Here is a 27,657-nt window from a genome sequence, read left to right as displayed (position 1 = left end):
TTGGGGTACTTTGATATGCTGAATCTAAACATGTGTTTAGATTTTTGATTATGGGACCAGTTTCCAAGTTTGTCCAAGTTGGGGTCCAAAATTAAACTTTGTTTGATTTCAACAAAAATTGAATATATGGGGTTCTTTGATATGCTGAATCTAACCATGTATTTTGATTTTGGACATTGGACCATAATAGGTAAATTAAAAAAATTGAAGTTCTTAGACCACATTCTTTCTGTGTCAGAAACCTATGCTGTGTCAAATATTTAATCACAATCCAAATTCAGAGCTGTATCAAGCTTGAATGTTGTGTCCATACTTGCCCCAACTGTTCAGGGTTCGACCTCTGCGGTCGTATCAAGCTGCGCCCAGCGAAGCATTTTATTAATTACTGGGAAATAAAATTGAGAGTGGAAATGGGGAATGTGTCAAACAGACAACAACCCGAACTAGAGAGCATAAAACAGCCCAAGGCCACCAATGGGTCTTCAACACAGCGAGAAAATCCAGCACCCGGAGGCAGGCTTCAGCTGGTCCCTAAACAAAAATGTGTACTAGTTCAGTGAAAATGGACTTCACACTAAACTCCGAAACATATAAATGAACTAAAATTAAAAAAAACATACAAGACTAACAAAGGCCAGAGGCTCCTGACTTGGGACAGGCGCAAAATGCAGTGGGGTTAAACATGTTTTGTGATATCTCAACCCTCCCCCTATACCTCTAGCCAATGTAGAATAAACAAACACACAGCAATACGCACAGTAATACTCAGTTTAAAAAAAGTTTGAGTTCGATGTCAGAATAAGTTGCAGAAAAAACTAAGCAAAATGACTATTGATTTTACATTTTGCTTCATTTGTGGGAATATTTAACCTTGGATTGATTTTTTTTGTGATAGAGGATGTACCCACTATAATTGTGAAGACATCATAAGGCCTATTTACAGTCACATGGCTTCATATGTGTTTCCAGTTTACTTTTATTATAAACACATAATGTGTTCATAATAAAAGTAAACTGAAAAGACAAATTTTATGAATGAACTACGTGTATCTAATTATAATATAATGGATTATAAGAAACAAGCAGTTAAATTAGCATCTATTGAAAAATCCTTGAAAAAACATAGTTGATTCTCTGTTGAAGTTCATGTGGTTAGCACTCGATTTCTTTTTGTATTGCATGTAGTGAGTAAGTTGGTGATGTCTTCCTGTCATTGACCCATGTCCGTTCTTTTTCATATGTTATGATAACATTACTAATTGTAATTTCCGATCAAAACCAGCTGACAGTGTGAGAAAAAGTTGTTGGACATTTCCAAATGAAAAAAAAAAACAACAAACAATTCCAAGTAGCCAGAAAATGTAATTTGCCAATTCTATAAATAACAACAAAGATGATCTCTCAAACTGTATCATAGGTGTCCTATTCTGTGGCTGCATGATCATGGTAGCCCGTGGAAGTGCCAATCCGTGCCTGAAAATTATTATTATATTTTAATTTTTTTTTTGGAAAGAGGGGGTGCAATTGCACCTGACGCACCCCCCTCCCCTTCCGACGGCCTTGACATCAACCACCAATATTGGATTTCTCTCAGAAAAAATCAGATATACAAAAAAGGACATCATGGACATCAGATTACAAAAAACAAAATCTCTTGATACAAATTAAAGGGTTTCATGCAACCATCCATTTGGCATAAAAAATTACAAGACAATCTCTGCTGCCAAAACTGATGTACTTGATAACTCAAGTATTTTCTTTTGGGCCCCAAATTCTGCATTTATGGAATCTTGACCAAAACTACCAAAAGTGCTATATATGTCCGACTGGTAGGTTTCATCTTACCTTGACCTCATTTTCATGATTCAATGGTCAATATTCAATTTGTGTGTTATTGTCTGTTTCTCATATATTATAAGCTATAGGTCAACTTTATGTGTTGCTGCATTTGTTTTTGTTAAGACGCTTATGCCATTTTGGTAGAGCTGTTTTTTCATATTTGTTTTCAAATATTAATGAGTTTTTTTTCTTTTTCAGACTGGATTAATTGTCTTTTATATATTATCTCAGTTTACTGGAGCCCTGTTTATAGTATGCACCTTACTGTTAGGGATTGTTTTATTCTGTTTGTCAAAAATAACAGGGCAATCGGGCAGTACAAGGTAAGGAGTACAGTTATTGAAAGTCAGTGCATCTGTACATTGCTTGATTTAACCTGAATGAAATCTGAAATATTTCTAGAAATATTAAGGGCTGTTTCATATAAAAAGACATCTTATTTGCTTTTAGTTTTTGTTTTGAACATAAATTAGGCCGTTGGTTTTCACATTTGTATTATTTCACTATTTGTCATGTCGGGGCCTTTTATGTGTTATTATATAGTATAGGTTTTGCTCATTATTTAAGGCAAAATAGTCACCTATATATAGATATAAGAAGATGTGGTATGAGTGCCAATGAGACAACTCTTCATCCAAGTCACAATTTGTAAAAGTAAACCATTATAGGTCAAAGGACGGCCTTCAACACCTATCAGCAAGCTATAAAGCGCCCCAAAAATGACTAGTGTAAAACCATTCAAACAGGAAAACCAACAGTCTAATCTATATTAAAAAACGAGAACCTATAGATGCTTACATCTACATCATTTGTTCTTTGGTGGATAGTTGTCTCATTGGGAATCATACCGCATCTTCTTATTTTTATACGACCGCAAAAAAATTTTGTGGTCGTATATTGGTATGACGTTGGCGTCGTCGTCGTCGTCGTCGTCCGGCGTCGTCGTCCGAATACATATTGGTTTTCGCACTCTAACTTTAGTTTAAGTGAATGGATCTTTTTGAAATTTGACCATAAGGTTAAATACCACAAAAGGAAGGTTGGGATTGATTTTGGGGGTTATGCTACCAACAGTTAAGGAATTAGGGGCCAAAAAGGGGCCAAAAATGAGCATTTTCTAGTTTCCAGACAATAACTGTGGAACGGTGTATGGATCTCTCTGAAATTATACTACAAGTTTCCATACCACAAAGGGATGGTTAGGATTTGCTTTGGGGGGTTATGGCTCAAACCGTTTAGGAATTAGGGGCAAAAAAGGGGGAAAAACAAGGTTGTCCTGGTTAATGGACAAATACTTTAGTACAAAACATAATTTAAAGCAGTGTAAGGGAGATAAATCAAATACCTCATTGAAATTATCTCCCTTACACTGCTTTTAAATTATGTATAAAGTAATGGTTAATGAACAATAAAGATAATCTAAAACAGTGTAAGGGAGGTAATCCAAATACAACGTTTTGGTTACTTCCCTTACACTGATTTTAAATTATGTTTAAAGAAATGCATATTTATAAAGGAAGACCAGTAAAAATATCTGCAAATGTTTTCATCTTTTTTTTTTACAAAAAAATCCATATGAAAGATTTGACACTATATTTTTATTAATTCTATTATAAAATAGATTAAGTTAGCACTATGGCAAATTTAAATGGGTAATTATGGTTGCCAACTCCATTGGAAATTTGAATTGAGATTATGACCATATCTTGAGGGAAAGAATTTTTTTGGGGGAAAAGGGGGGGGGGATAAAAAGAAATTGTGGGGGGCCAATTTTTTCTCATTTCAGATTTCAGAAATTAAAAAGAATTATTCTTCAAATATTATTTTTTTTTCAAATTTCAAATATTGAAAAATTTCAAGAAGTAATCTTTAATTGCACAGTATGGCGCATTAGATTTGTAAAATCTTTGATCACATTTATTTATTTGTTATGCCGAATCTAACAGTGTATTTAGATTTTTAATTTTGGGTCCAGTTTTCAAATTGGTCTACATTAATGTCCAAAGGGTCCAAAATTAAACTTTGTTTGATTTTAGCAAAAATTGAATATATGAGGTTCTTTGATATGCTGAATCTAAACATGTATTTAGATTTTTGATTTTTGGCCCAGTTTTCAAGTTGGTCCAAATTGGGGTCCAAAATTAAACTTTGTTTGATTTCAACAAAAATTGAATATATGGGGTTCTTTGATATGCTGAATCTAACCATGTATTTAGATTTTTTATTTGTGGACCCCGTTATCTAATTGGTTCATATTGAGGTCAAAAGGGTCCAAAATTAAACTTTGTTTGATTTCATCTAAAATTGAATTATTGGGGTTCTTTGATATTCCAAATCTAACCGTGTATTTAGGTTTTTAATTTTGGGTCCTGTTTTTTAAATTGGTCTACATTGAGGTCCAAAGGGTCCAAAATTAAACTTAGTTTGATTTTAACAAAAATTGAATTCTTGGGGTTCTTTGATTTGCTGAATCTAAACATGTGTTTAGATTTTTGATTATGGGCCCAGTTTTCAAGTTGGTCCAAGATAGGGTCCAGTATTTAAACTTTGTTTGATTTCAACAAAAATTGAATATATGGGGTTCTTTGATATGCTGAATCTAAACATGTATTTAGATTTTTAATTATGGGCCCAGTTTTCAAGTTGGTCCAAATTGGGGTCCAAAATTAAACTTTGTTTGATTTCAACAAAAATTGAATATATGAGGTTCTTTGATATGCTGAATCTAACCATGTATTTAGATTTTTTATTTGTAGGCACCGCTATCAAATTGGTTCATATTGAGGTCAAAAGGGTCCAAAATTAAACTTTGTTTGATTTCATCGAAAATTGAATTATTGGGGTTCTTTGATATGCCAAATCTAACCGTGTTTTTAGATTTTTAATTTGGGTCCCGTTTTTTAAATTGGTCTTCATTGAGGTCCAAAGAGTCCAAAATTAAACTTAGTTTGATTTTAACAAAAATTGAATTCTTGGGGTTCTTTGATATGCTGAATCTAAACATGTGTTTAGATTTTTGATTATGGGCCCAGTTTTCAAGTTGGTGTAAGTTGGGGTCCAAAATTAAACTTTTTTTGATTTCAACAAAAATTGAATATATGGGGTTCTTTGATATGCTGAATCTAACCATGAATTTAGAATTTTTATTTGTGGGCCCCGCTATCAAATTGGTTCATATTGAGGTCAAAAGGGTCCAAAATTAAACTTTGTTTGATTTCATCAAAAATTGAATTATTAGGGTTCTTTGATATTCCAAATCTAACCGTGTATTTAGATTTTTAATTTTATGTCCCGTTTTTTAAATTGGTCTACATTAAGGTCCAAAGGGTCCAAAATTAAACTTAGTTTGATTTTAGCAAAAATTGAATTCTTGGGGTTCTTTGATATGCTGAATCTAAACATGTGTTTAGATTTTTGATTATGGGCCCAGTTTTCAAGTTTGTCCAAGTTGGGGTCCAAAATTAAACTTTGTTTGATTTTAACAAAAATTGAATATATGGGGTTCTTTGATATGCTGAATCTAACCATGTATTTTGATTTTGGACATTGGACCATAATAGGTAAATTAAAAAAATTCAAGTTCTTAGACCACATTCTTTCTGTGTCAGAAACCTATGCTGTGTCAAATATTTAATAACAATCCAAATTCAGAGCTGTATCAAGCTTGAATGTTGTGTCCATACTTGCCCCAACTGTTCAGGGTTCGACCTCTGCGGTCGTATCAAGCTGCGCCCCAGCGAAGCATTTTATTTATGCTACCTAGGGAAGGCACATTGTAAATTCAGTAACAGTCTATAAAGGTAATTTTATAATTTTCTTTCATTTTTACTGTACAAAATAGTCTATAAAACACTCATCCCTGGTTGAGATTTGGAAATGATTTCTCTTTGTTACATGTATATTTTTACAGAACATCCAAAAGTACTAATTCCTTGGCTTAATCAAACAAAATTGGCAATATGCCTATTGAAATATGTGCATTAGAAATATTATATTTGCATATCAAAATGAAAAGTTATTCCATATTTACTCTAACTTTTTATACGACCGCAAAAAAAACTTTTGTGGTCGTATATTGGTATGACGTTGGCGTCGTCGTCGTCCGGCGTCGGCGTCGTCGTCCGGCGTCGTCCGAAGACACATTGGTTTTCGCACTCTAACTTTAGTTTAAGTGAATGGATCTTTATGATATTTTACCACAAGGTTCAATACCACAAAAGGAAGGTTGGGATTGATTTTGGGGGTTATGGTAATAACAGTAAAGGAATTAGGGGCCAAAAAGGGGCCAAAAATAAGCATTTTTGTAACTTCCAGACATAACTTGTGTGTTAGTGTATGGATCTCTCTGACATTGTACCACAAGGTTCCATATCACTAAAGGAATGCTGGGATTGATTTTGGGGGTAATTGCCTCCAAATTTTAGGAATTAGGGGCCAAAAAAGGGGCAAAAAACAAGCATTTTTCTAGTTTCATGACAATAACTTGTGTGTAAGTGTATTGATCTTTCTGAAATTGTACTACAAGGTTCCATATCACAAAGGGAAAGCTGGGTTTGAGTTTGGGGGTAATTGCCCTAAACGTTTAGGAATTTGGGGCCAAAAAGGGGCCAAAAAACACATTTTTTTCTAGTTTCCAGACAATAACTTGTGTTCAAGTGTATGGATCTCTCTGAAATTGTACTGCAAGGTACCATACTACAAAGGGAAGGCTGGGATTGAGTTTGGGGGTGATGAATCATAATGGGGGTTCAAAAAATTTTGGGGGGGGATTTATTTTTTTTTCCTTTTTTGTTTCTTTTAAAATTTTCCATTTTAAGTTGGTTATTTCTGATTTATATTTAAAATCAAATAATAATGATATGGTAGGAGATACACACCAAACAGGATGTGTAAATTATTATATAATAAGTATTGTGCAATAGCAAGAAATTTTCAATTGCACAGTATTGCACAATAGCAAGAAATCTTCAATTGCACAGTATTGCGCAATAGCAAGAAATCTTCAATTGCACAGTATTGCGCAATAGCAAGAAATATCCAATAGCACAATATTGCGCAATAGCAAGAAATTGTCAATTGTACAGTATTGCGCAATAGCAAGAAATATTTAATAGCACAGGATTGTGCAAAAGAAGATACTTCCTATAAATTGCTTATTTCTTGACCAATTTAATGGGGTTTTATTCTTGATTTCATGGGGTTCTTTAATATGCTGAATCTAACTGTGTATTTAGTTTTTGGATTTTGGGCCCCGTTTTTAAATTGGTCCACATTGAGGTCCAAAGGGTCCAAAATTAAACTTTGTTTGATTTCATCAAAAATTGAATTATTGGGGTTCTTTGATATGCCGAATCTAACTGTGTATTTAGATTCTTAAATTTTGGTTCCGTTTTCAAATTGGTCTACATTAAGGTCCAAAGGGTCCAAAATTAAACTTAGTTTGATTTTAACAAAAATTGAATTCTTAGGGTTCTTTGATATGCTGAATCTAAACATGTATTTAGATTTTTGATTATGGGCCCAGTTTTCAAGTTGGTCCAAATCGGGGTCCAAAATTAAACTTTGTTTGATTTCAACAAAAATTGAATATATGGGGTTCTTTGATATGCTGAATCTAACCATGTATTTAGATTTTTGATTTTTGAGCCCCGTTATCAACTTTGTCCACATTGAGGTCAAAAGGGTCCAAAATTAAACTTTGTTTGATTTCATCAAAAATTGAATTATTGGGGTTCTTTGATATGCCGAATCTAACCGTGTATTTAGATTCTTAATTTTTGGTTCCGTTTTCAAATTGGTCTACATTAAGGTCCAAAGGGTCCAAAATTAAACTTAGTTTGATTTTAACAAAAATTGAATTCTTAGGGTTCTTTGATATGCTGAATCTAAACATGTATTTAGATTTTTGATTATGGGCCCAGTTTTCAAGTTGGTCCAAATCGGGGTCCAAAATTAAACTTTGTTTGATTTTAACAAAAATTGAATATATGGGGTTCTTTGATATGCTGAATCTAACCATGAATTTAGATTTTTGATTTTTGGGCCCCGTTATCAACTTTGTCCACATTGAGGTCAAAAGGGTCCAAAATTAAACTTTGTTTGATTTCATCAAAAATTGAATTCTTGGGGTTCTTTGATATGCTGAATCTAACCATGTATTTAGATTTTGGATATTGGACCATAATAGGTGAATGTCCAATTTAAAATTTTTAAGTTCTTAGACCACATTCAATCTGTGTTAGAAACCTATGCTGTGTCAAATATTTAATCATAATCCAAATCCAAAGCTGTATCAAGCTTGAATGTTGTGTCCATACTTCCCCCAACTGTTCAGGGTTCGACCTCTGCGGTCGTATCAAGCTGCGCCCTGCGGAGCATTTTATTATAATGTACTGTGGATTCATTAATATTCGTTGGATACCGATTTCGTGGGTACAGGGGAACAACGAATTTAAATGTTCAACGAAATACAAATTTTCTAAAGGATTGAATGCAGACTTTGCGAAAACCACGAATTTAAATATCCACGAATATGCAAGTTTTCCTCAATCCACGAAAATTGGTACCCACGAAAATAAATGAATCCACAGTATCTAAATAATTTCCTTTGTAAAGAAAACAAGACATTAATAAGGGAGATGTGGGTATAAGTCAATTTGACAACAATCTAATGACAAAAACACATCTTGAGGTCAATATAAGAGGGTCTGGATGGAGTTTACAAAATATAGAATAAAAGGTAAAACATACATAATATAGGGCCAACAAAATGAAGAATAGAGAAAAATAGTCCCAAAATATAAAGAATAAGAGAATAATGCAGTGTTAAAATATTAAGAATAGAGAATAATAGCCTAAAAATAAAAGAATACAGAAAAAAGGCCCCCCTCTCCAGACCCTCATAAATGGCCCTGAGTCTTCAAAACTTGCATAAGAAATAAATATATAAGAGATTATCAGAGACCTGCTATCAACTTTAAATTCACAGAAAAAGAAAATCCACTAACAAGATGTAAATAGAAAAAAGTACTGATGAAATTCCTGACTTATATGGCCAAAGTGTCAAAAACAATTATATTTTAACTTGTAAAATTTTAAGTCTTCCGTCACCTGTCCCTAATGTTCATTGGTTATTACCTCAAAGAATTGGTTTTTGACTGAAGACTGATGCAAATTAAAACTCTGCACACATTAGAAAAAGATAAAAAAAAATATCACGAAGTAGCAACTGAAATTCCTTACATTATAATGCTTCAGAATTTGTGATATCATAAGTCCTTTTTTGTTGCAGAAGAGAAACAGACAGGGAATTTGAAAAAGTGATAACACGTCTGAGGAAAGAAAATGACAAATATCGACAAGAAAGGGACAACACTCTGCAGAGATTATCTCCCATGACTTCATTGAAACATGAAAAGGAAAACCTCCAATCACAAATAGAAAGACAAACTCGTACAACTGATAATTTACTAGATGAGATAGCACAGCTAAAAATAGAACAAAAAATACATCAGAGAGAAAAACTACAGTATGCAGATGAGTTATATGCAGAAAAAGACAATAGCAGAAGGAAATGTTTGCAGATTGAGAGAAAATGGCAGGAAAGTATCGACAGGTAATTACATTTAGGTGTATGACCATCTGGATGGGGGTCCTTAATTTCTGTATTCCTTAAGTTTTTCTTTATCTTTCAAAATTAACATTTATCCTGTAAAACTCTCATGAAAATGATCTTACAATTAAAATTGTCTGTGATTAGATGATTTATTTATTCTGTACCTTGCAAAAAAAAATAATTGTTCATTTCAAATATTAAAGTACAAGAAATAAAAAGACTTGTCTGTGACAATTATTGATGGAATCATGTGGAATCATATGGAGATTATTTTGTTCAAATCCTTTTGTCTCGCCTTGACGGAGTCAAAAAGCAAGACAAAGGTATGCTGTTTCTGGTGGCGGCGGCAACAATGTATTAATTTGTGATTAGGTCTAGTTTATGGTGAACCACTAGTGGTAGGTCAATGATATTTGGTATGCAGCTGTATTAGCATTGGCACATCTCATTTCGATGGAAATTATTTGGCCCTGCCCCTCAGTCATGGTCTATTGACTTTGAAACTTTTGCTTAGTTTTCATGTATTAGTTTGTGATTAGGTCAGTTTATGGGGAACCACTTGTGGTAGGTCAATGATATTTAGTATGCAGTTGTATAAGCATTGGCATATCTCATTACCATGGAGATTATTTGGCTAAGCTTCCTCAGTCATGGTCTATTGACTTTGAAACTTTTGCTTAGTTTACATGTATTAGTTTGTGATTAGGTCAGTTTGTGGGGAACCACTCGTGGTAGGTCAATGATATTTAGAATGCAGTTGTATAAGCATTGGCATATCTCATTACCATGGAGATTATTTGGCTCCGCCCCCTCAGTCATGGTCTATTGACTTTGAAACTTTTGCTTAGTTTACATGTATTAGTTTGTGATTAGGTCAGTTTATGGGGAACCACTCGTGGTAGGTCAATGATATTTGGTATGTAGTTGTATAAGCATTGGTATATCTCATTACCATGAAGATTATTTGGCTCCGCCCCCTCAGTCATGGTCTATTGACTTTGAAACTTTTGCTTAGTTTACCAGTATTAGTTTGTGATTATGTCAGTTCAAGGGTAACCATTAGTGGTAGGCCAATGTTAATTAGTATGCAGTTGTATAAGCATTTTCACATCTAATTTCCAATGAGAATATTTGGCCCCACCCCCTCAGTCATGGTCTATTGACTTTGAAACTTTTGCTTAGTTTACATGTGTTAGTTTGTGATAAGATCAGTTTAAGATGAACCACTAATGTTAAGTCAATGATATTCGGTATGCAAATGTATTGGCATTTGCAAGTTTCATTTCCATGGAGATTATATAACCCCACCCCCTAATTATGGTTCATTGACTTTGAAACTTTTACATAGTTTACAAGTTAATGTTTGTGTTTAGGTTTGTTTAAAGGGAACGACTTATGAAAAGTCAATGGTATTTGGTATGCAGTTGTATAAGCATTGGAACATCTCATTTCCATGGAGATTGTTTAGTCCTGTACCTTCAGTCATGGTTCATTGACTTTGAATATTTGCATAACTTACATGTTAAAGTATTGCTATTTTAATTTCAACATTTGCATTATCAAAATAACAAATAAGCGAGACATATCTCTGTGTTAACAGTTTATTGAAATAAAAAAATACCAAGTTAAACATTTTAATTTTAATCTTTCATCCTATTTTATCCAGAAACAAACGTTAAATCATTGCATTAAAATTGTTAACAGATTGGTCAGTATTTTTTTAAAAGTATACTTTGCATTTTAAACTTTTTTTACAAATTAATTTTAATTTTACTGAGAAATCAAGGTATTTCATTGCAACCAATGTTATAATTATTGTTCCTTGATATGAGCCATAATACTGTTCTAACATTTAGAAAAATGCTTTGTATTATCAAATTGAAAACATCAGTCATCAACAACACAATATATATTCTCCAGGAGTAATAAAGATATAGAAAACGTCAAAACAGCTCTGTTTCAACAAGAATTGGAAAGTCAAATGTATAGAGATCAATGCACTGGTCTGACAGAAAGGTTAAAGACAGCTATGACGGAAGGGCACTCTATAGAAACTCAGTTACAAACAGCTAGGATAGAGATTCAGAAAGAACGGGGAGCACTTGAAGCGTATAAAAAGTCCTCAAAGGAAACATTTGACTCAATGGAAACAGAAATAAACAAAAACAAAGAGTTGATGAAAAAATATGGAGAATTTGTAAATAAGTATGTAAAGATGATAAAAATGCTGTGGATTAGTTTATTTTAGTGAATACCAATAACATAACCGAATAATTCAGTCGTTATATTCCACTGCACTACGATGGCTACATCAACGCCTGAAGGCCTTGTAAAAAAAAAATTGTCAAATAATCATTCGGAATTACCTCAGGATTGACCTATCTCGATAACATTGAGCTGTCAGCTGATTGGCTCTCTCTCACAGACGTGTTTTTATTGTATAAAGAATTCAGGCCCATGCGAGTGGGAGAGTCGATCACAGGGAGGGACTGAATTATTCGGGTTACCAATTTACATGGATTTGGGCGAAAATAATTTTCAAGTATATTTGATTTAGTGATTTTGCCAATGTGTGCATAAAGCATATATATAGAAAATTAGTACTGTGTTGAACATTTAAATTTATGATTCACCTTTACCCTTTAAATCAACACTAATTGATATCCCACAAATAATATAATGAATGCAAAATACATATACCTAAGCTATTCTTAAAAGGATAATAAGTTTTTTAGAATCGTTATTATTGTTTTGTTATGATTCCACCACAGTGGAGGTTGTTATGATTCCACCACAGTGGAGGTTGTTATGATTCCACCACAGTGGAGGGGGCATTAAGTTTCACCCTTGTCCATCTGCAAGTCTGTACGCACATTGGTCAGTCTGTACGTCAAAATATTAGTTTCCCTTATTTGAATTTGGGTGGGGTCACTTTTGCTGTTAGCAAATTTTTAGTTTCCGCACTCTAACTTTACTTTGCCACATCCAAATGTTCTGAAACATATACACAATGCTTATTACTACCAAACACAAATCTAGTTTGAATATTTGTAGCATCTTTTTGCCATTATGTCCCTATAAAAATGGAAAAATTGTCAAATTTGCAGTTTCCGCACTCTAACTTTATTTTGTCACAACCAAATGTTCTGAAACTAATACACAATGTTTATTACTACCAAACAAAGATCAAGTTCGAAAATTGTAGCTTCACTTTTGTTCTTAGTAACTTGCTGAATTTGCTGTATATTTACAAGCGGGCATCAGTGTCCCATGGACACATTCTTGTATTTGTTTTAAAAAAGTATGAAAACAATATCATTTTAAATGACAAAAGATAAAAATTACAATGCATTATCAACATATAATTGAGAATGGAAATGGGGAATGTGTCAAAGAGACAACAACCCGACCATAGAGCAGACAACAGCCGAAGGCCACCAATGGGTCTTCAATACCGCGAGAATCTCCCGCACCCGAAGGCGTCCTTCAGCTGGCCCCTAAACAAATATGTATACTAGTTCAGTGATAATGGACGTCATACTAAACTCCAAATTATACACAGGAAACTAAAATTAAAAATGATACAAGACTAACAAAGGCCAGAGGCTCCTGACTTGGGACAGGCGCAAAAATGCGACGGGGTTAAACATGTTTTTTGAGATCTCAACCCTGCCCCTATACCTCTAGCCAATGTAGAAAAAACAAACGCACAACAGTACCTACAGTATAACTCAGTATAAGAGAAGTCAGAGTCCGATGTCAGAATAGGAAACAAAAGAAAATAAACAAAATGACAATAATACATAAATAACAACAGACTACTAGCAGTTACTGACATGCCAGCTCCAGACCTCAGTTAAACTGATTAAAAGATTATGTCTTCATCATATGAAGAACTTGTTTGTAAACTTGACACGTAAACTAAGGTTCAAATTGGGCACGGATTCAGACAGCCCCAAAACAGAAAAAAAAAGGGATTTATAGGAAAAATAACAGCTAATTTTTTGGGCAAAATATGGTCTTCTAACTCCTAATTCTCAAAAGCACCTATGTACTATATGTCATTTATGTACCACCAATTTTTTTTGTGATAGTTGTTTCAAATGTAATGTTGAAAATAAAGTGATGTTTTTTTTTTGTTATTGCAGACATAAAGACTCAGATAGAATTCTTCAAACATCCTTTGCAGAATTAGAAAAAATTAAGAATGAGAATAATTCATTGAAGTTAGAGAACAGTAATCTTAATAAAAGAGTCATAGATTTGGGCAAGGTGGGTATAAGTACATGTACTGGCAAATTTGTCAACTAAATGGCAAAACTTCTAATAGATGATTATCATGATGGATGGCTGTATAATGTTCAGTGGCAAATTAATTCATTCCTGTCAACTGACCTGTATTTTGCGGGTGTGACCTGTGAATTTACTAGCTTTATTTCAATACCTGTCCGTGTCATGAAATAACCTGGGATTTCATCAAATGACCTGTTTCCACCGTATTCTAGTGCCATGAGACTTCCAATGTCTAAAATGCTAAATTTTCTTTTGATAAACGGCAAATTGGAAATTCTTCCTGGCCTGGAAGATTGATAATTTGCTCCAATTAGTTGATTTACAGCTATCAAAACATAATTTTGACACTTTTCTGATTGAAAGGTAATAATAGTGTTAACGGTTAATCGGACTTTTTTTTCAATTTTAATAGATTTGATATAAATATGTATTGAAAGCATTAAATACATTTTGTTCAATTCTAAAATGATCGTCATGGTAATTAATTTGACAGATCAATTTCCAGTATTTTGATAGCTATTGTTAACCTTGAAAACATAAAATTAATTAGCACAAAGACAACTGGTCTATCAGCTCGGGGCAAGATCTTTTAAGTAAACATAATCAGTATACATATATTTTGAATAGTTGTTAGCCAAGTAAATTTTACGATTTACTTAATTTTTTCTTTTTTGTTGAGCCTGCGACTTTTGTTGGAAAAGCGAGACATAGCGATCCTACATTCTGTCGTCAGTGGCGTCCACAAATATTCACTCTGTGGTTAATGTTTTTGAAATTTTAATAACTTTCTTAAACTATCCTGGATGTCTACCAAACTTGGACAGAAGCTTGTTTATGATCATAAGATAGTATCCAGAAGTAAAAAAAAAAATCCTGTTTATCCGTATTTTACTTATAAATGGACTTAGTTTTTTCTGCCAGTTAACATTACATTCACTCTGTGGGTAAAGTTTTTAAAAATTTTAATAACTTTCTTAAACTATCCTGGATTTGTACCAAACTTGGACAGAAGATTGTGTATGATCAAAAGCTAGTATCTAGAAGGAAATTTGTAAAAATTTACTTCCTGTTTTTCCGTATATTACTTATAAATGGACTTAGTTTTTTTTCCAGTTAACATTACATACAGTCTGCAGTTAAAGTTTTTAAAACATTTATTAGATTCATAAACCATTTAGTTGCATTAATTATTTTGAACAAAATTTTATAATTGCATTTTCTATTTACATGCATTTTTATTGATGAATTATGGGATGAATCATCAAGCAATGTAAAAATTATCTTCTTTATCATTTGTTCATTCAAACAATTTATGTTTCAACTCTTTTATAAATCTATAGATTTGATTGCATATTGTATTCATTTTTTACAAGCATAACTTTTTTCATATATTTCAAACGTTTTATTTCTTTAACTGTAAATCTATTATGTGCATTCCCCTTTAACACTGAAAACATAGACAACAGCAAAAGAAGGGGAGACACTGGGTTCCGCGGAACTTACCTATTTTTATACGACCGCAAAAATTGAAAATTTTTTGGTCGTATATTGGTATGACGTTGGCGTCGTCGTCGTCGTCGTCGTCGTCCGGCGTCGTCCGAAGACACATTGGTTTTCGCACTCTAACTTTAGTTTAAGTGAATGGATCTCCATGAAATTTTACCATAAGGTTCAATACCATGAAAGGAAGGTTGGGATTGATTTTGGGGGTTATGGTACCAACAGTTAAGGAATTAGGGGCCAAAAAGGGGCCAACAATAAGCATTTTTGTAACTTCCAGACAATAACTTGTGTGTAAGTGTATGGATCTCTCTGACATTGTACCACAAGGTTCCATATCACAAAGGGAAGGCTGTAATTGATTTTGGGGGTAATTGCCTCAAAATGTTAGGATTTAGGGGCCAAAAAAAGGGGCAAAAAACAAGCATTTTTCTAGTTTCATGACAATAACTTGTGTGTAAGTGTTTGGATATTTCTGAAATTGTACTACAAGGTTCCATATCACAAAGGGAAAGCTGGAATTGAGTTTGGGGGTAATTGCCCGAAACGTTTAGGAATTGGGGGCCAAAAAGGGGCCAAAAATAAGCATTTTTCTAGTTTCCAGACAATAACTTGTGTTCAAGTGTATGGATCTCTCTGAAATTGTACTGCAAGGTACCATACCACAAAGGGAAGGCTGAGATTGAGTTTGGGGGTGATGAATCATAAGGGGGTTCAAAAAATTTTGGGGGGGGATTTTTTTTTTTCTTTTTTTCCTTTTTTTTTTCTTTTAAAATTTTCCATTTTAAGTTGGTTATTTCTGATTTATATTTAAAAGCAAATAATAATGATATGGTAGGAGATACACACCAAACAGGATGTGTAAATTATTATATAATAAGTATTGTGCAATAGCAAGAAATTTTCAATTGCACAGTATTGCACAATAGCAAGAAATCTTCAATTGCACAGTTTTGCGCAATAGCAAGAAATCTTCAATTGCACAGTATTGCGCAATAGCAAGAAATATCCAATAGCACAATATTGCGCAATAGCAAGAAATTGTCAATTGTACAGTATTGCGCAATAGCAAGAAATAATCAATTGCACAGTATTGTGCAAAAGAAGATACTTCGTATAAATTGCTTATTTCTTGATCAATTTCAATGGGGTTTTATTCTTGAATTCTTGGGGTTCTTTAATATGCTGAATCTAACCCTGTATTAAGTTTTTGGATTTTGGGCCCCGTTTTTAAATTGGTCCACATTGAGGTCCAAAGGGTCCAAAATTTAACTTTGTTTGATTTCATCAAAAATTGAATTATTGGGGTTCTTTGATATGCCGAATCTAACCGTGTATTTAGATTCTTAATTTTTGGTTCTGTTTTCAAATTGGTCTACATAAAGGTCCAAAGGGTCCAAAATTAAACTTAGTTTGATTTCAACAAAAATTGAATATATGGGGTTCTTTGATATGCTGAATCTAACCATGTATTTAGATTTTTGATTATGGGCCCAGTTTTCAAGTTGGTCCAAATCGGGGTCCAAAATTAAACTTTGTTTGATTTCAACAAAAATTGAATATATGGGGTTCTTTGATATGCTGAATCTAACCATGTATTTAGATTTTTGATTATGGGCCCAGTTTTCAAGTTGGTCCAAATTGGGGTCCAAAATTAAACTTTGTTTGATTTCAACAAAAATTGAATATATGGGGTTCTTTGATATGCTGAATCTAACCATGTATTTAGATTTTTGATTGTTGGGCCCCGTTATCAACTTTGTCCACATTGAGATCAAAAGGGTCCAAAATTAAACTTTGTTTGATTTCATCAAAAATTGAATATATGGGGTTCTTTGATATGCTGAATCTAACCATGTATTTAGATTTTTGATTATGGGCCCAGTTTTCAAGTTGGTCCAAATCGGGGTCCAAAATTAAACTTTGTTTGATTTCAACAAAAATTGAATATATGGGGTTCTTTGATATGCTGAATCTAACCATGTATTTAGATTTTTGATTATGGGCCCAGTTTTCAAGTTGGTCCAAATCGGGGTCCAAAATTAAACTTTGTTTGATTTCAACAAAAATTGAATATATGGGGTTCTTTGATATGCTGAATCTAACCATGTATTTAGATTTTTGATTATGGGCCCAGTTTTCAAGTTGGTCCAAATTGGGGTCCAAAATTAAACTTTGTTTGATTTCAACAAAAATTGAATATATGGGGTTCTTTGATATGCTGAATCTAACCATGTATTTAGATTTTTGATTATGGGCCCAGTTTTCAAGTTGGTCCAAATCGGGGTCCAAAATTAAACTTTGTTTGATTTCAACAAAAATTGAATATATGGGGTTCTGTAATATGCTGAATCTAACCGTGTATTAAGTTTTTGGATTTTGGGCCCCGTTTTTAAATTGGTCCACATTGAAGTCCAAAGGGTCCAAAATTTAACTTTGTTTGATTTCATCAAAAATTGAATTATTGGGGTTCTTTGATATGCCGAATCTAACCGTGTATTTAGATTCTTAATTTTTGGTTCCGTTTTCAAATTGGTCTACATAAAGGTCCAAAGGGTCCAAAATTAAACTTAGTTTGATTTTAACAAAAATTGAATTTTTAGGGTTTTTTGATATGCTGAATCTAAACATGTATTTAGATTTTTGATTATGGGCCCAGTTTTCAAGTTGGTCCAAATCGGGGTCCAAAATTAAACTTTGTTTGATTTCAACAAAAATTGAATATATGGGGTTCTTTGATATGCTGAATCTAACCATGTATTTAGATTTTTGATTTTTGGGCCCTGTTATCATTTTTGTCCACATTGAGATCAAAAGGGTCCAAAATTAAACTTTGTTTGATTTCATCAAAAATTGAATTCTTGGGGTTCTTTGATATGCTGAATCTAACCATGTATTTAGATTTTGGATATTGGACCATAATAGGTGAATGTCCAATTTAAAATTTTTAAGTTCTTAGACCACATTCATTCTGTGTCAGAAACCTATGCTGTGTCAAATATTTAATCACAATCCAAATTCAGAGCTGTATCAAGCTTGAATGTTGTGTCCATACTTGCCCCAACTGTTCAGGGTTCGACCTCTGCAGTCGTATCAAGCTGCGCCCTGCGGAGCATTTTATTAATTTAATATTGCGTAGCCTTACATCTTAATATGCCACCTCAATCATCCATGGCTTTGTCATACTTTGTCATACTTTAAACGAAATGCAGACTTAAAAATGGTGAAATGCAAATCAACATGAATGGAACTAATGCATACTGGGTTGCCTAATCATCTCAAATTGAACACTCCACATTATCTTCTGAGATATCAGAGAAGATTAAACAATCAACGGTTTCAGACATTGTCATTTCGACAAAATCAAGATTTTCATCTTCTCAATTTGAAGTTATTTCAAACGTCATAGTAAATACGGAAGTATTGGATTGATAAAAGTAAAACTTTATTAGGAATGCTCAAAGCTAAGCCTTATAAATCCCACGGATGAACTTCAAGTAATCCTATCATTAAAACGCACATTTATAGGGAACTATTGATAAGACCTTTACATGTCACCTTAACTACCGGTTAACAAGTTAATCGGTCGAAAGATTATCTGAGTAACCCGTTAGGCAAAACTGTTCGATTTGACAACATTAATTATAACTATTCACTAATTACCTTGTTAATTTTACCCCAGAAAGGTTGAATCCAGCTTAGCTTGACATACTATTTTATGTCTTGAGTTATAAAATTTGCCTTTTGCAAAAATCAATTTTCCTCTGTATTTATATCTATTGGAGAGATAAAGTCCCTAGACTTTTTGTAATCATTTAATTTTGTTGTAACATAAAGTCTATTTTCCACCTGGGACTGCACAAAATGTAAACAACTGTCAACATTGTCATCTTTCTCCTTATCTTCCTCCAAGGAGCACATTAACTATAGCTGATTTCTTATTATAGTTGGATTTTATGAAATTCATTTATAAAACTATTGTGAATGAAACAATTAGAGGGTATTGCTGTTTTTTATGCAGATACTTTATGTTACAAAGTTTCCTTCTGTCATATGGCCTTTGTCTTTGACCTCATTTACATGGTTCAGCGACTGCTTAAAAAATAAGTATAGGTTTTTTGTCATGTGAATTTCTCACTTATTATGCCCCCGCCTTAGCAGAGGGGGCATTAAGTTTAACCCTTGTCCGTCTGTATGTCCGTACGTCCCAAAATTGGTTTTCCGTTCTCTAACTTTAGTTTGCCTCAACCAAATGTTATGAAACTTGTACACAATGCTTGTTACCATTTTTTTTGTTGGAAATTTTTAAAGTCTTTGGTTTGACCCAGAAGGGATTCAACCCCTAAACCTCCTGCACTCGATGCCTGTAATATACCACTAGACCTATGAGGCAGTTGACTTCTATTCGCACTCCATTCATGCTTATTTTATCTATAAAGGCAGTTCAAAAGGAAGATTTTGTATTAACTTAGGAAAACCCTCATTTTGTCTATAAATTTTAGAAAAAATTGATTTCTACAGGAAAACATACATTTTGCTTAACAGAATAGCCAAAACTTTCGAGATCAACTTTGCTTAATATATTCACTTCATTTAATATGCAACTATTTTTTCATTGTAGGAATCCGAGGTTCCACAGTGTAGTATTTGTATGGAAAGAGAACGTAATGCTTATATGGACCCATGTGGTCACACACTATGTATGGTGTGTGCTACTGAAGTTATGTGTCGCAACAGAAAATGTCCAGTGTGTCGAAAATACATATCTAAAACCGGAGAACTTTATTTCAATTGATTAAGGAGAAAAGGTACGTTTTGGGGCAAAAATTGTCCTATATTGAATTCTTTTTTTCAAAAGTAAAAGTTCCAATGTTAATCTCTGAATTTTTTAAGCTATCCTTAATATCTTGCAACACCTTGGTTTTTATATGCCCCCACTGTTGTCGACGGGGGCATTAAGTGTAACCCTTGACCGCTGTCTTTCCATCCCCCGTCTTTTTGTCCTTCTGTCTTTACGTCTGTCGGTCCTATTTTTGTTGCAAAGCTTGAGGGGGGGATTCATGTCCTTTGACATATTCTTCTTTTATTTTGTAAATCTTTATGAAAACTTTTTCTCAGCAACTACTTTAATTCTTGGTATTTTAAAAAGCTTTCATGTAAACATGTCTTAAGGAGATGTAGGGAGATATACAATGTGACAGCAGCCAAACAATGCTAAAAAGGCATCTTTATTAGTAGGTCACCATAATGTCTTGAACTATAGACAGTTGTTGATAGGATAGGACAAGCTTCAAAATGTCTACATGGCCTGGAATCTAGAAAATATGATGATGATGATGAAGGGTATTTGTAATCTAGAAACGAAGTGATAATGGAATTTAACAGACAAACTAACTACTGTTGTGTCTGTCTTGTTTTGAAAGTGTTGTAATTTATTATTCATGTATATTGTTGATACATTATAACTTTCATTTATTTCATATGAAAATTTCTGAGAAATTTTTTTTCAAGAGAAAAGTTTCAAATATCTTCAAATGTAATTTAAAAACAAGTACAGGTACACAGAATCATCTTTACTTTGCTATAGTTTTGATGTACTAAACAGTATCTTTTGAAAAAAGTTTTGTTTTTAATTTTATCAAAATGTTATTTAAAATTCAACAAAGTGCTTATAAATGTTTTCTTGAATTTTGAGAGGAATGGCACAGAGCTCACACATCACTTGCACATATTTCTCAAACAAATAGTTCATATTCATCTCTTGTTCTAATTATGCCCCCGCCGTAGCGGAGGGGGCATTAAGTTTTACCCTTGTCTGTCTGTACGTACGTCCATCCGTACGTCCCAAAACTGGTTTCCTTTTTCTAACTTTAGTTTGCCTCAACCAAATGTTATGAAACTTATACACAATGCTTATTACCACAAAACACAGATCAATTTTGAATTTTGGTGGCGTCACTTTTACCGTTCTAGAGTTAATGCCCTTTACAAATGGAAAAATTGCTGAATTTTTCGTTTTTGTTCTCTAACTTAAGTTTGCCCGAACTAAATGTTATGAAACTTATACACAATACTTATTACCACAAGATCAAGTTTGAATTTTTTTTGTTTTAGTATTCAATTCTGCAGTACTGGTACGTTAATTCAGCCAGAAACATCTGTTTTACAAATCCTGTTTATTTGACAATGTTTGCACTAAATAATGATATCATATGTATATAGAATGTGATCTAAATTAATAGGTGAAATTTCTTGATGTTTAAAAACATGGTTTTTTATGCCCCCACCATCACAGGAGGGGTCATTATGTGTTAACCTTGTCCCTCCGTCCATATGTCCCAAAACTGGTTTCCGTTCTCTAACTTTAGTTTGCCTTAACTAAATGTTATAAAACTTTTACACAATATAAAAAAGAAGATGTGGTATGATTGCCATTGAGACAACTCTCCACAAGATACCAAATGACACAGAAATTAACAACTTTAGGTCATAGTAAAGCCTACAACAATGAGCAAAGCCCATACTGCATAGTCAACTATTAAAGGCCCCGAAATGACAAATGTAAAACAATTCAAACGAGAAAACTAACGGCCTAAATTATGTACAAACTAAAGAACGAAAAACAAATATGTTACACAGCAACAAACTACAACCATTGAATCACAGGCTCCTGACTTGGGACAGGCGAATACAGAATGTGGGGGGTTAAACTAGTTGAATATTATCACAAAACACATATCAAGTTTGAATTTGGATGGCTTCACCTGTACCGTTCTTGAGTAATGCCCTTTTATATTTTTCATTTCCAGTCTCTAACTTTAGTTTGCCCCAACTAAATGTTAAGAAACTTTTATACAATGCTTATTATCACAAAACACAGATCAAGTTTGAATTTGGATGGCTTCACATATACCGCTCTTGAGTAATGCCTTTTTATGTTTTTCGTTTCCATTCTCTAACTTTAGTTTACCTCGACCAAATGTTATGAAACATACAAAATGGGGCATCATCTGTGTCCTATGGACACATTTTCCATTTATTCAAATTTATGATTCAGATTGGTATATTGTTGCAATTAATTTTTTCACATATTTACAGGGCCAAATATAACTTATCCAAGCCTTCTCCTGGTGTGTATTTTCTTCATTCTTCGTGTGATAATATCAGGATGTCCAAAGATTGAATGCACAAAGTATGAATGTGTGAAGATGACATCAATTTGAAAGAAGATAGAAACTAACACTTATAGTATATATGTATTTGGATATCAAAGTTATTCCAAAGCGGGATTTCCAGATCTGACATATTTAATTTATCTTCAAGACAAGTTTGATATGTTTTATACTGTACATGTATGTCTAGAATATAACTGATCCAGTTGAAATAGGAAAGAAATAAGCATTTATTGTCGTTATCTGTTCGAACATCAGTCATTCAGAATGTTTTGTTGCTGCTCTTAAAGATGTTTTACTAGGCCAAAATTGCAATAGAAATCTGATGGTTTCTTACCAGACCAAATATGCAAAAGAAATCTGGTGGTTTCTTTCCAGACCAAAATGCAGTAGAAATCTAATGGTTTCTTACCAGGCTAAATTGCTGTAGAAATCTAATGGTTTCTTACCAGGCTAAATTGCAGTAGATATCTGATGGTTTCTAAACAGGCCAAATTGAAGAAGAAATCTGGTGGTTTCTTACCAGACCAAGATGCAGTAGAAATCTGATGGTTTCTCACCAGGCCAAAATGCAGTAGAAATCTGTTATCTTTTGAGTCACTGCTATCAGCAAAATTTTTAGAAACAAAAAAAAATGCAGTGCTCAGTATAAAAGGTAAATAGTTACTGTGGATACATTATAATTCTTGGGGTACTAATTTTCAAGCATTTTCTTTGAAAATGTTAACCTTGAAATTAACTGTTCAATGAAATAAAAAATTTTTTTTAGACTTGTTTGAAAAATTAGTTAAAAGTACCAAATAAAATATCCAAGAAAATGCGAGTTTTTTCTCAAGCAACAAAATTTAGTTCCCACGAAAAATAGATGGATCCCCAGTATTTGTGGAAAGGTGTACAATGAGGAATTCCTAATTCCAAATGTTCAATAAGGCCAAACAAAAAATATATGTCTCTTTTAGGGTTATATCATCTAAAAAAATAGGGTAGGTAGATCGGTATCTTCATTTTATTTTTTTTTCAGTTTTATTTTTTGCAACATGATTTTGAGTAATGTGGTCTGTTTTTCATGGTCCAAGTTGACCATGGGCTTAATTAATCCGTATTTTAAATGATTGGTTTTGTTGGAAATAAAATGGCGGCAAGGTTCACTTAATTTTTCCTTTCACAACGGGAATTAAAATAGCTTAGGGTCAGTGATTTACGGATTTCAAATTAGGCATGGTCCGGGTAACCTTAAACAGACATATATTTTTTTTTGGCCTAAATGGAAATTGTCTTGGTTATGTAAAGAGATATATTACCACCAATTAAATAAAAGTTGCTTGTTTCCATAGAATAATGTTTTTCTATTTTATTTTGTTAGGAAGAGGTAATATGCTTTCTTCGAGAAACATAGACAAAAAATATGTGAAGAAGTACTTCACTTGTTTATCACAAAAGTATGATTTAAACAGCAATAAAACATGAAACATAATTCAATATACCACAGAACATTACTTATATCACATTCATCTGAAAGCAGTTTATCAGACAATCTCACTTTGTTTTCAATATGTAATGGTCTGGAATGGGTTAACAGAATAGAGAATAATGGCCAAAAAAAACAAAGGATAGAGAAAAAATGAGATAAAAAAAAAGATTAGAGAATAATGGGGCCAAATTGTAAAGAATAGAGAATTATAGGCAATAAACACGATAAAAATGAAGAATAGAGAAAACTGGTCCAAAAAATAAAGAATACTGATACAGAAATGAAGACCCCTAATCCAGACCTTCATATGTCACTCAAAGCACACAGTTCAATATATAACTACATTCCTGGAAACACAGATTAGTACACAACATTTACATCATACACAAGGCATTCCTATTGGTAGTAGTTGGTTGAAGAATGTTACATTGGTTGCATGCATGCTGTTGTAAGAAGTTGAAAGAATGTTGCTAACATTTTTGAAAATAATCTTAACGTACTACTAGAGGGGTGTTTAATGACCTTGACTACCCATCAGGGTCTTGCATGGTCTTAAATTTGAACACTCATTTTTTGAATACATTTGTTTATTTTTATTTGACTTTTTTTATGGCATTTATGACTTTTGTTAAAACAGTTTTGTGCTATACTATAAAGGACAAAAGGGACCAACACACTTGAATTTTTAAAAACTTCATTATTTCATGAATATTATATCAGTTATTAGAAAGAGATGTGGGGTCAAGGTCAATATAACAGCAATCTAACAAAAAAAATAAAAATAAATAAAATATGTAATAATATTTTTAGCAAAAGTATTTTCTTTTTAGGTTTTATTAAAACTTTGTAGCACCAAAATTAAAAATAATGCTATATTTTGCTGCATTTCAAATGTAATGTTTAAAAATAAAACCTTCCCAGTATGTTTAAAAGTGTCTGCTTCTTAGTTATGTAAAGACAGTCAAATGAAGACTATATTGTAAACGATTTTATTTTTGTTAAATGCTATGCAACAGAGATCAGGGATCTGGTCTACTAAAATTATTCATTTTTTCTCAAATCTGAAAAATGATAGAATTTTACATTACATCAATGTTACAGATTAAATTGTGAGACGGACAGTAATTCAGAAATTTACATAACAAATACCATTCATTTTCGGTGATAAATTATTTGTTTCAAAAAAATGGTAGACTGACTAGTAACCTATTATTCTGCAGTATTAGTGGCAATTACAAAATTATAAAAGTATCAATTTTTTTTACACCAGATGCACATTTTGACAATACATGTCTCTTCAGTGATGCTCAAAGCCAAAATGTTTGAAAATTAAAATCTTTTTTAAAAAAATGAAGAGCTCAGGACAAAACTATCTAGATATAAATGGGATTCTCCAAATGTTTTAGTGTAAAATTGGAAATCTTTTCCTGAAAACAAGTCTTCCGACACTGAGGTAAAATCTCCTATTTGTGAGATAAAAGGTTACCTTATTTTGTGCCATTATATCATTACAAGTAGTTGTTTTTCCTGTTCAAAAAAATGTTTATCAATGAATATTTGTACCATGTAGAGTTCTCTAGCTACCTGATATTTTGTTTCATATTGTTACTTTGGATTCATTATTGTTCGTAGGATACTAATTTTTGTGTGTAGACTTCTTGTGTACAAGCAATCTTGAATTGAAGTATTCAAAGAAGAACACATTTCTATAGGCTTGTATGCAGACTTTTTCAAAACCATTAACTGAAATATCCATGAAAACATTTTTTTTTTCATGATTGACAAAAATTGGTATCAACGAAAATGAATGAATCCACAGTAATACATTTATCATTTATTTATTTGATGATGATTGTAGAAATATGTTGAATATGAATGATTAAAAAAAAAAACTAAAATAAAAAAAAACATGAGATAGCCCCAAATCATCTTTTGTCAGAAGAAGATCTCCTATGTTGCAGGATTTAAAGGTTGAATTCTATGCTGCTGTATTAAGTTTTAATCAATTATTACTTTAAACTGTGATGTTTATATTTATACTTTATTTTTGTACAAAAAGCAATAAATTATTTATATTTTTTTCAGAGTTGTATTGTTATATCTTTTCCATTTTCTGTGAGATTGATGTTAGTGGACATTATTCACATCAGACCTAATTTTGTTTGCTCTTTGGGTTTTATATGACCAATTTTGAAGAGAATCTGATAAATTGCCATCAAATTTATTTGAAAATGCATTAAGGTGGAGGCCATTATTTGTCTCCAGAAATTGCACATAAGATAATGATTTTCAATCCTTTCAAAACAATATTAGTTTTATTGATCATTATAAAAGAGGATGATATATTTTGGACACTTCAGTTCTGAAATGTCACTTGTGATATCAGTTTGTTGTCATAAACATGTTGAATGTATAGTACCCCAGTAATTGCCTCTTTAAACTTACTGTAAAGCAAAAGGATTTTGAGGCAAGGTTTTTTTACAAGATATTTTATAAAAATATATATTAGATATACGAAGATGTGGTATGAGTGTCACTGAGATAACTCTCCATCCAAGTCACAATTTGTAAAAAGTAAACCATTATAGGTCAGCACGGAGCCTTGGCTCACACCGAACAGCAAGCTTTGAAGGGCCCAAAAAAATTACTAGTGTGAAACCATTTAAACAGGAAAACCAACAGTCTAATCTATTTAAAATTGAGAAACGATAAACACTTATGAACCACATCAACAAACGACAACCTTTGTATAAGACATTTTGTAGCATCTCTCCATTACGCCACCAGAGACCAAAAGACGGCATAGATGTCAAGATTTATAGGTCAACGTACCGCCTTCAACAATATTAAATATCTACTACTTTCCAGTATGTTCTTTTTTGTCCAGGCCCGATTTGGTGGTGCTACGTCTTACAAAGTCTATCCAAATTACTTTTGCAAATTCCGCTCTAGCTTGTGCTAGTGGCCGTCTTAAACTTGCCGTGAGGAGAGGGTTTTTTTTGCTCCGTGTTGAAGGCCTCAGTGTGACTAGGAGATGAAGAACAGCAATAAAAGCGCTGTTCCTTTGCTTTTTGTGTGTATTTTGCTGTTCATGTACTGATTTTGTGTCATGGATGAATACCCCATATCCTTTGTTTTTCTATAAGAATTTCAGTTGAAAGTGCTTAACTCATCAGATCGACACGAAGCAGAAAACATCTAACGAAAACACAGACCGGATGTGGCAAGGTATTTATACATCACACAACAAAAAAGACACCAAGTACAGATCTGAGAGAACTCGCATTTACTGACAGGTAGTTCAAAGCCAATTACAACTAATAGAAAATCATGTATCAAGACTTAAATATCAATCAATACACACCCAACATCTAATGGATTTAGTGTAAAGACGTCATTAACAGTCCGAGAAAAACATGAACTTGTACAATGCTTAGATACAGGTATCGACAGATTGTTGAACCGTGAATGTGCATACGTATATAACAATACTATTTAGTATGGTTTACATTTACTGATAACAGAACAGCAAAATTCATAACTTAATACTATATCAGTAATACATAGATTACGTTCATCGAAACCCAAAACGTCCATACAATATAGACAAGGGCATAGCGAACCAGTTGTGATATATAAACACCCTAAGATGGTACCAATAGGAACATCACCGTTTGTGTTTAAGTGTATGGATCTCTCTAAAATTATACCACAAGTTTCCATTCCACAAAGGGATGGTTAGGATTTGCTTTTGGGGGTAATGGCTC

General features: G+C 32.8%; 1 protein-coding gene and 1 long non-coding RNA gene across 2 annotated transcripts in view; one reads left to right on the top strand and one right to left on the bottom strand.

Annotated features, from left to right (window-relative positions):
* The window catches only part of LOC127718009 (probable E3 ubiquitin-protein ligase bre1), a 34,130-nt gene extending 10,572 nt beyond the window's left edge, over nt 1-23,558 (top strand). Inside the window, exons 3-8 of the mRNA XM_052223906.1 lie at nt 2,038-2,162; nt 9,131-9,454; nt 11,375-11,659; nt 13,603-13,726; nt 19,869-20,055; nt 22,346-23,558. Coding sequence (XP_052079866.1) covers nt 2,038-2,162; nt 9,131-9,454; nt 11,375-11,659; nt 13,603-13,726; nt 19,869-20,042 — 1,032 coding nt within the window. The 3' untranslated portion in view covers nt 20,043-20,055; nt 22,346-23,558. The remainder of the gene's footprint in view (nt 1-2,037; nt 2,163-9,130; nt 9,455-11,374; nt 11,660-13,602; nt 13,727-19,868; nt 20,056-22,345) is intronic.
* On the bottom strand, nt 6,609-18,373 carry LOC127718018 (uncharacterized). Its single transcript, XR_007989530.1, has 2 exons — nt 18,232-18,373; nt 6,609-8,085 (listed from the first exon to the last, which is right to left on the bottom strand). It is a non-coding gene; the product is annotated as an uncharacterized LOC127718018 (long non-coding RNA).
* Nucleotides 23,559-27,657: the final 4,099 nt, after the last annotated feature.

The sequence above is a fragment of the Mytilus californianus genome, unplaced genomic scaffold, assembly GCF_021869535.1.
Source record: "Mytilus californianus isolate M0D057914Y unplaced genomic scaffold, xbMytCali1.0.p SCAF_10, whole genome shotgun sequence".
NCBI classification, from domain to species: Eukaryota; Metazoa; Mollusca; class Bivalvia; order Mytilida; family Mytilidae; genus Mytilus; species Mytilus californianus.
The sequence above is the reverse complement of the archived record's forward strand: the minus strand, read 5'-3'. Positions and strand labels throughout refer to the sequence as shown.